The sequence below is a fragment of the Labeo rohita genome, unplaced genomic scaffold, assembly GCF_022985175.1.
Source record: "Labeo rohita strain BAU-BD-2019 unplaced genomic scaffold, IGBB_LRoh.1.0 scaffold_111, whole genome shotgun sequence".
Classification (NCBI taxonomy): Eukaryota; Metazoa; Chordata; class Actinopteri; order Cypriniformes; family Cyprinidae; genus Labeo; species Labeo rohita.
The window spans coordinates 187,100-197,704 of record NW_026127241.1 but is presented as its reverse complement, the minus strand read 5'-3'; the positions used below and the strand labels follow the sequence as shown (position 1 = coordinate 197,704).

General features: G+C 39.6%; 1 protein-coding gene across 1 annotated transcript; it reads right to left on the bottom strand.

Annotated features, from left to right (window-relative positions):
- Positions 1 to 2,148: 2,148 nt before the first annotated feature.
- On the bottom strand, positions 2,149 to 7,521 carry LOC127157562 (uncharacterized). The gene is made up of 2 exons (XM_051100785.1): positions 6,788 to 7,521; positions 2,149 to 2,508 (listed from the first exon to the last, which is right to left on the bottom strand). Exons 1-2 carry the CDS (start codon positions 7,388 to 7,390, stop codon positions 2,149 to 2,151), a joined length of 963 nt encoding a protein of 320 aa, XP_050956742.1. The 5' UTR covers positions 7,391 to 7,521.
- Between the last annotated feature and the right edge of the window lie 3,084 nt (positions 7,522 to 10,605).

Here is a 10,605-nt window from a genome sequence, read left to right as displayed (position 1 = left end):
GCTCTCCGGACCTGTCTGCACAGCCTAGGGTGTCGCCCCTCGCCCTGCTGCCTGGGACTGCTCTCCCTTCAAGTTTTTCCTTTGTTCCCCGAGTTTACCTCCAGTACTGCATACGCCCTTTTGACCAGTGAATGGAATACGGCCTTAGTTTTTTGAAGATTAATAAACTCCTTTGTTCGACCAGCCTTTGCTTTTGGGTCCTTTTGTTGTAAAAACAAAACAAAAAAAAAAGGCAGCAGCTGCATTTGTATGAAACAACAGAGCGAGTCCACAATACCAGGATGACAGAATTAATAAATTGTCCACATAATATTGATTTAAGCTTTAATATTTTATTAGCTAAGCAAACACAAAGCTTCCGGCAAGAAAAATGATCAAGCATATAGCACTGACTTAAGTTGCCCCGAATGAGTTATTAGCTCCTACCAGTTGTTATTGGGGAATAACATACCTTGGAATGTCATGACTGACCAATCAAAATCAAGCATTCCACAGAACCGTGTAATAATTTAATTTAAAGCACAGCCACCACAAATTCAGACTTTTTTTTTTTTTGACTTTTTATGCCTTTTATTGTGATAGGACAGTAGAAAGATGACAGGAAAGGGCTGGGAGGAGAGAGGGTAGCGGGATCAGCAAAGGACCTCAAGACGGGAATCAAACTTGGGTCACCGTGAGCACAGTTGCGCTATATGTCATAACAAGATCATAACATAAACAACATCATAACAAGAAATTATTTAATAGCTATGATACTGGGTTTGAAATCAAATGTTTGCATAGTTATGACAGAAAACACTAACATCTAACAATGCCTTGGAAAAAACAATCTTAAAAAATAAAGTTTATGCATAAACCCAAATAGGAAATAAAACAGTTATCGAATAAGCATGTGTCCTGTGTCCTAAACTTCTGAAACATTGGTGTCTCATTTTAGAGCAGACAATGCAATTTATGAAAGAAGTCAATTAAATCTGTAAGTGGGGGTGGGTGGGTGAAAAAATTCCGATGTAATGGCATTTTTCAAAAGTAACTAATTTTAATTACACATTTTTTCTCAGTAACTGTAACTAATTACAATTACATTTATTTTGTAATTAAATTACGTAATTCTGTTACATGTAACTAGTTACTCCCCAACACTGCCCGTACGCCACTGGCTTGGAAATACTTAACGTCTTTAATTCCTCTCATCATTTGCAGCGTTTCTTCCATCCAAGTTTTGTGCTTACTTTTTAATCATGAATAAAGTATCAGCTTTCAAATTCTGTCAATTCTATCAATTCTATCACAAACTCTATAAATGTGTTTTTTTTAGCCACAGAAAGACATCAAGAGGCTAAAATGCACAACTGTCACATTTAATTCACATTCACATTTACCTCTACCTCAGGAAAGACATTCATTGTACAAAAATTCGATAGCTAGAAAAAAAAATAACTCTAGAGAGAAGCACTGTATTACATTCATTATATTTTACTTAACCTGTCGCCTTTATTTTTTGTGTTAGTCTGAAGAAATATGTCATGGGAATGTGCAGGGAGACCTCAAATACAAAAACACGGACATGCGAGGCGTCCGCCAAGTTCTATGGCATTCTCTTACAAAATCAGCTCAGAATGGCGAGAATGCTGTGGTCCTTCAAGCGGAAATCGCAACCCTCCTGGGAAAGGGTTCGATAGAGCCTATCCCCTCAGCCGAAATGAAGAAGGGGTTTGTCAGCCCCTACTTCATTGTACTGAGGAAGGGTGGTGGACTCACACCAATCCCAAATCTGAGGTTTTTTGAATCGGCCCTTCACAAGCTCCCGTTCAAAATATTAACCCTTAAACACATTTCTTCATGTGTCAGGGTTCAGGATTTGTTAGTGGCGTTAGACCTGAAGGACGCATACTGTTATGTCTTGACCCTTCCAAGACTCCGTCTTCGAAGTCGGGCTCATCAGTACAAGGTTCACCCTGCAGCCTATCCCTGTCGCTCCGCACCTTCAGGCTCCACCCTCAGATGGTCCAGCTGATTTGGAGTCGGTTCAGCCAGGCACAGGTAGATCTGTTCTCCTCACCAATATCCACTCATTGCCAGTGGTGGTACGGCCTGACCGAGGCCCCCGTCAGTACAGATGCATTGGCACACAGCTGACCGAGCGGCTTACGTAAACACGCTTATCCCCAAGTGAGCCTTATTGCACAGACACTGTGCAATGTTGGGAAGAATACAGAACAGATTCTTCTGGTAGCCCTGTTTGGCCCAACAGAACCTGGTTCTCGGAGCTCGTGCTCCTATCATCAATCCCTTCCTGGCACATCCCTCTGAGAAAGAAGCTCCTTTCTCAGGGGAAGGGCACAATTTGGCACCTGTGCCCAGATCTCTGGAACTTCCTTCTATGGTCCCTGGATGCGACCAAGAGGTCTCCAGAAACTTTCCACCCGCAGTGGTAAGGACCTTACACAGGACAGAGCCCCCTCCATTAGGCGGTGGTACATCCTGGAAATGGTGCAGGTGTTCTTCCTAAGAGAAGAACCCAAGGAGATGCAGCATCAAATCTGTGCTATCCCTCCTCCAAGGAGGCCTGGATAGGCACCTTTCTGCTTCTACACCCAAGATCCATGTGGCAGCTACCACGACTTGTTGGAAGGCAGATCGGTGGAGCACGATTTATCAGATTCCTTAGAGAACCCTCCCACCACATCCCCTCTTGATCTGTCTGTGGCCTACAGTAAGATCCGTTGAGCCCCTTTAGTCAGTTGGTTTCTGTGCCATCTCCTGACTGCGCTCACCTCTGTTTCCATTATTCTAGCACATTTAATGTAGCCAAGTTCGGCAGAGGAACTTGCTATTACAACCCAATACAGGGTAGGTTGTCACATGTGAACTCTTGTTTTGGGTTGATGCTCCAAATGTAGTGGCTCCTCATGCTGCCCCATGTGTGTATTTTCCACCTATATTCCCTTAAGATGCAGTGTTTCCTCTGAGACAGGCTCTGTCTCTAGCTTCTGAGTTCCGGTAGTCTCCCCTTGTGTGGAGCCCACCTCAGAATCCTTCCTATGTACCACTCCCTCTGCGGTGATTTTTCACATGTTACCTCCCCTACGGGTAGGATGTGATCTCCGTGGTGGCTTCCCTCCCTCTAGAGGAACAGCCACTGTCCCAACGTTCTTGCCAAGATTCTCATCCATTTTTCTACTGTTTTTACTACGAGGGATGGCTCCGGCTGAAGGACCTCTGCCCCAGTAAGAGAGCAGGTCAAGTTTTTGGGCGTTGGAAGGTCACGAAGTGGTGAGGTGCATTTACTCCACATGTTGGCTTGTTGATATCTGCGCCCCTGTTCACTTGTTACGCAGTCCAGCAGTTGTGGTGTGTTGGATAGGGACCCCTAGTGTCATACACTCGACACAACGTTGGAGTGAACGACAGATAGGGAATGTCTCGGTTATGTATGGTAACCCTCGTTCCCTGATGGACCGAGACATTACCTATATAGTTACAGCATTAGTTAATACTGTATATGTCTAACTAATATTATACCTCAATTAATCAATTTTGAGTAGAATCAAAATCATAATTGAATCGTAGTTTATCGATATCAAATTGTGAAAACTGTGTCAATCCCCAGTCTGACACTGTCATCAGCTTGTCCAAGGTAGTGCGGTACAGCTAAGTTAGCTATTGCTTTATGCTATAATATGAGAACAAAACTGAACTACACTATCTGAACTAAGCTGGATGATGATATTATGTAGAGGAGAGTTTAACAGCTGAATTGCCTTTGTAGAATAAATATTGTACTTTACACCGATACTGAACTGAACTGCATCAACACTGATCTGACCTGAGCTATATAGCTTGTTAGATCTGCTTTACAGCTGAATATGAATGTGTTTACTGTTGTGAGACTGTTTTGAAATTCTGTATTGTATAAATTGCTATAGAAATAAAGGTGACATTTATTGATAATTGCACTGAAACTATTTTTTTCCCCCCACAACTGCGGATAAAGATGCATGGCTGTTGTGTGGGCATATCATTGAGTGCACCACTGGTGGGATACCATTGTTCCTGGATTTAGTCCGACACAGTTTATCCAGAATTTTCGTGTCTCCAGAGAGTCTTTGAGTACATCTGCTGTCGTCTCTGTTCTGGAAAGAAGACACACCAATTACCGTTTGTGTGTGCCTTTGAGAAAATGGGTAGCCATTGCCCTGTGGAAGCTGGTCACTGGAAGTGAATACAGAAGTGTAAGTCACCTTTTTGGGGTAGACCTAACCACTGTTTTCAACAGCTTGAAGGATTTTGCAACGATGTGAATAAGTTGCTCCTCCCACTACACATCAGATTTCCAGATGCCTAAAAATTGGTTGAAATTGCTAGTTTTTTTTTTTTTTTTTTTTTTTTTTTTTTAACAATGATGGAGAGTACCACAATGTGTTAGTGCTATAGATGGTAGCCACATCCCAATAATCGCACCCACAGAGTATCCTCTGGACTTCTTTAACAGAAAAGGGTGCAATTCAATCATCTTGCAGGTGGTAGTGTATGGATGGAAAGGGGCTCTTTTGGGATCTGTGAACTGGCTTGCCTGGAAGTGTGCATGATGCAAGGGTGCTCAAACAGTCACATTTGTGGGAGAGGTTAAGTGATGGATATCTTCTGGGTCAAAACAAGGTGAACATTGCTGGCTGTGATGTTGGACAGTACCTAATTAGAGACCCTGCTTACCCCCTGCAGAACTGGATAATGAAACCCTTCTTAGACACTGGCAGACTGACACCCCAACAACAGATGTACAATTACAGGTTAAGCAGTGCAAGGTCTGTAGTGGAGATGAGCTTTGGGAGGCTGAAAGAACAATAGTGCTGTCTCCTAAAGCAAAATGACTGCAACCTGGACCTTGTAAAGGTGGTGCTGAGCTGCTGTGTGCTTCACAATATCTGCAAAGAACATGGTTTCACTGAGGATCATATATCCATGCTGCGGTCAAACATACAGCCCCCTGTTCAGCCAGTGCCCGAATATGGGCAACCCGAAGGAAATGATGTGCATCATTTGAGTATTTCAGCAGGCAGGATGAATGAATTACTTCATATGCTCATTTTTATGTATAATATTTTGTGTAATAGTCGTTTTGAATTTGATAGATTAACTATTCTGTAAAGTTCCTTGCAGATTATAAACTGAAATTATGTGTGCCCAAATTTATAATACCTTAATTAAATGGGGGAGGGGGAAAAAAAGAGTAAATACCAGTAAACCTGTAAATATAGCATATTTGCACCTTTTTTATTTAACAGGAACACATACTAGGTTTTATTCAGATCTGAATATATCTATGAGCAATAGGGGTGTGGCGAGACACTTGTTCCATGAGATGAGACGAGACACGAGACTGGGTTCATGAGAATGAGACGAGACAAGATTTTTGAACTTTTCTTATGATATTCTCAATGATTAAATATATAGGGAAAATAGTCTTTTATTCAACTGAAAAAGACAAAATGCAAAAAAATGTAGGTGCATTTTGAACTTTATAAAATTAAACGTCCATTTTAATGAATTATATGCAGTAAAAAAAAACATTTAAACAAGAGCTTCACGATTCTGGATAAACTGAGAATCCCACTTGTTTTTAATAAATTGGAGACCATGATTCTCTCACGATTCTGGAGAAAAAAGATTAGAAAACTAAACAAAATAACGTAATTTACTAGTGGTTCTGACAAACTGTTCATTGCTTAAGTCTTTTAAAAACGTATATTCATTTAAAAAAAAAAAAAAAAAAACAACATTCAATGAAGTCAGTATCTCACTTGTTTGACTATTGAAATCTCCTGAATGAATGATTCAATGACATACTTTTTTCAAACAGGCAGTTGTCGCCACCTTCTGGCGGAAGAAGATAAGCGTTACTATACATGCAAGCGTTAAGGTACTTTCGTTTTGATCGCTACTGTAGACAATACGTGTTTATACCCAAACTATAAACTTTTATCACAGTACTTCTGTTATTTAAATGTCTGTAACACAGAAATAATGATTATAATGTGGTTGAAAAGACTGTATTGCTCTTTGTGCGTTCACATTTACCCCCAACCCTCTGATTAATTAACACGGGCAGCAACAAAACGTGCTTCTTAAGCTACACTGATACTGGCGATATGAAACAGTCCAAATAGACATAACTAAATTGTTGTCATTTAGTAATAAGATTGCGTGGGTGTTTGAATCGAGATCAAGATATTTTAAGGATTAATCGTGCAGCTCTAATGTAAACACTGCAAAATTGTTTTGCCAGGATATCATCACGAGATCAACACATCGGATCTCGTCACATCCCTTATGAGCAATATCATACGAGTAGCCGTGATGTCGCTCTATATCAGCTTAGATAACGGGCAGTCGTGGCCTAATGATTAGAGAGTCAAAATTATAATCTGAAGGTTGTGGGTTTGAGTCTCAGGTTCGGCAGGGATTGTTGGTGGGGGGGAATGAATAACCAGCATTCTCTTCACTCTCCACCTTACCTTGCCTTGCCTTATATGTTTTATCTTGGACTGTTTATATGGTTTTTGATTGTTTACTGCCTGCCCAGACCTTTGCCTGTTTTTTTGGATAACCCGTTTGGATTATTTGGATGCCTGTCTGACTATGTTCACTATTAAAGCCTGCATTTGGATCCACATTTCCATTGTCACGTCCCTGTCATGCCCATGGACTGTCTTTGTGTTTGTTTTTCCCCCAATGTGCTCAATGATGACAGAGGCTAAAGACCAGCTGTCTTTAGCAGCCTCACTCTCAAGTCTGCCGGCTGCTTCCCAGTCAAGACTGCCACCCCCCCACCGCTCTGCTCACAAGCCCAGGGAGGGTTGCTGTTCCTGATTCCAGCCCAGAGAGAGCATATGTTCACAAACCCGGCCCAGAGAGGGCTCCTTTTTTTCAAGTCAAGCCCAGAGAGAGCTGCTGTTCCCACATTCGACCCAGAGAGGGCTCCTGTTTCCAAGTCAAGCCCAGAGAGGGCTACTGTTCCCACTTCTGGCTCAGGGAGGGCCTCAGCACCTGAGTCTAGCCCAGAGAGGACTCCTGTCCCGACATTCTGTCCCGAAAGGGCTCCTGTCTCCAAGTCTAGCCCATAGAGGGCTCCTGTTTCCATATCCAGCCCAGATAGGGCTCCAGTCCCCCCGTCAAGCCCAGGGAGGGCTCCTGTTCCCTCGTCCAGCCCAGGTAGGGACTCAGATCCAGAGTATAGCCCAGGTAGGGCTGTTGCCAAGTGCAGAGGCTGTCCCGCCAAGGCCCTCTGGACTACCTGTTCCACCATGGCTCCTTGGACTGCCTTTTCTGCCATTGCTCCCTGAGCTGCCTGCTCCGCCATGGCCCCCCGAAATGCTGGCTCTGACATGGTGCCCGGATCCGGAAGTCGCCCACCCTCCTACCTCTTGATTGTATGTAGCACAAGGACATGCCTTCGGGGAGAGGGGTGATATGTCACGCCCATGGACTGTCTTCGTGTTTGTTTTTTTTCCCCATGAGCTCCGTGACCCAATTTCTCCCTTGTTTGATTGTGTTCATTTGATTCAGGTGTGTCTCGTCAATTACCCTTGCTGAGTTTAGTATTTATAGTGTTGTCTGTTCTATGACTTCTTTGTCCAGTGTTAACATCACTGTATAAGTCTACAAACATGCTACATTTGTCTCCAGCCTGCCCTGTGTTTCCCCATGTTTGGATTATTAAAGACTGTGGTTTATAATTATCCCTTGTCTCCTCGTTCCTCACAGTAGCAAATGTGTGACAGTCCCTTCATTACAAAATTTTTCATATTTATTGTTTTTTATTGAGAGTAAATCTGCAAATCATAATACATTATTAGTTTTTTTTAATACAATATATTATTTTATTGTGTGCATGTAAATGCTTTTTGTAAAAAATAAGTAAACAAACAAAAAATGTGTGCATCATATTTTGCATGAATTTATCTCCATATAGGGACCAGGAGAGCACTGCAACTAATTCTCAGTTCACACAAACAAGCAGCTTTGTCTCACACAAATGCGAAATTGTGACACACCGGTGCTACTGTGGTAAATTCATTCAGTGCAGAGATCATTTTATTAATCATTTCATTTATTTATTAATTTAATATATAACCCTGACCCACCCCGATCAAATTTATCAGTTACTTTAAAAAGATTACCTTATACCATGTTACACAGCAGTTTCTTTAAGGAAGGTTTGTACCTGTGGAGAGGAGGTGTTCATAACTCTATCCATGAGATGGCCCTCTTGATGGTGGACATGCTCAACTCTGACAGATACTGTGTGCTTCTTTCCATTGGAGTCCCAAGCGTGCACAGAAAAAACCTTGTGGCCTTCAAGAAGAGTAACTTCTCCCCTAAGTTCTACAGTGCCATCCGTGTGCACATCAAACTGCTTGTCCAAAGACTGAAAGCGTGATCTTTGTGGACTAAAACCATGGCTTCCATTACATGCATTAAATGTTACTGTCAGAAACAGAGAAACAGTTTTTCTGGCATAATAGAATACTTATAATATTCATCAAACTCAATTTTTGTTTGTGACTAATTATTTCTATCAGAATGATGCCTAATGTGTAAGCAAATCCCTTCAATTCCAACACTGGATGAGTGATACAATCTATGCATGTATAACATTTAACTGAATGTTACTAATAATAAACCAAAATGAAACAATTTTTTATAGAATTATTATATTTAAATATCTGATCACATGCTGTGGAGTGATTACATAAATTAATAAAAAATGTAATATATTTAAATTAAATAAACAAACAAAAACAAAACACTAAACAATAAGTTACTTGATTGTTTCTATAATATATTTGTGAACACAACCTACCTCTTCCTAGTCTTTTTCCTCTGTGAAGGTGGTCTCTGTGCACTTTAAAAACAAATAACTCTGACTCAAACCCAGGTTTACAAGGAGACTGCTCCGCAAATCCACACAAAAGTACCTAAATGTTTAAAAGCATATTAAATTCCTTTACACATACACTTGATATGGGATAATTAATTTAAACAAAATATCCCGCACAGTAATAATATCAAAAATGTTTAGGCTGAATATTGAAGATTTTTTACTTTAATAAAATGTCTGTCCGTCTGAATTATAGTTGTAACAAACAAGCTGATAAATTTAATGTGATGCACACTTGTCAGTTCAACATGAAACACAAGAGAATTAGATTTTTGTATAATTACTACTAAACCAAATTCGTTTAAAATACACAACCGGGTTTTTATATTTATCATCCAATATATTTAGTAAAAAAAAATCTCATAATTGGATCTTGCTTGTTATAGAATTAGCTATAATTAAACAATGTTCATGCGTTTTAACTAAACGTTTTAAATTAATATTAAAATCAAATCAAATGTATGCAATTAATAAATAATAAACTATACCATTAATTTATTTTTAGAGTGTACAATGAATATACCTATTGCGTTTTTAATTGCTTTCTGAAACTATGGCTTCATTATGGCAAGCCGTTCAGAAAATAATACATGTGTATTGTGTGAATATGGATTGGTTCACTGGTTGAATGTATGGTTTAATGACACACACATTTATTTATAATACATTGGTATAACTGCAGACATATATTGGTTTAGATACATCGGTCTGATCACATGCATATGGGTTTGCTCCTGTATACATTGGTTTGTTCAAGTAAACATTGGGCTCCTCAAATATGCAATGGTTTCCTCAAATATATATTGGTTGAGATGAATTGTTTTCCTCAAGTATACACTGGTTTCTTCAAGTATACATTGGTTTGTGTATATATTGTTTTCTTCAAGTATATTATGGTTTAGATACAATGGTTGGCTCAGGTATACATTGGTTTGTTCAACTGTATACTGGCGGTTTACTTAAGCTTATATTGTTTGGTTTTTTTTCCATTATATATTGGCTTAGATACATCGGGTTTCTCAACTATGTATTAGTCAATATATATTGGTTTGTTCAAGCATATATTGGTTTAGATACTTCGGTTTCCTCAACTATGTATTGGTTAACATATGAAGAGTTCAGATGCAAAACCAGCTAAAAGCCATCTTGGTCAAAAATGAGATAATGATACTGAGTGAATGCTCCTGACACATAGTATACATCCATCAAATATTTGTACTTCAAACATGCTAAATTCCAGCCTCAGCCCAAAGAAGTACCAGTACTTACATAGAAACCTATACAAAGTAGTCAGAAACAAATGCTAATTTTAAAGAAATACGTCAGATGGATTTAGAGGCTTTTGCATCTGAACTCTTCATATATTGGTTTGTTCAAGTATATATTGATTTAGATACACTGGTTTGCTCAACTATGTATTTGGTTAGTATATATTGGTTTATTCAAGTATGCATGTGCATCTCAAATTAGAATGTCGTGGAAAAGTTTTATTTTTTATTAAATTTGAGTTTATTTCAGTAATTCAACTCAAATTGTGAAACTTAAATTCAGTGCACACAGACTGAAGTAGTTTAAGTCTTTGGTTCTTTTAATTGTGATGATTTTGGCTTACTTTTAACAAAAACCCACCAATTCACTATCTCAACAAATTAGAATATGGT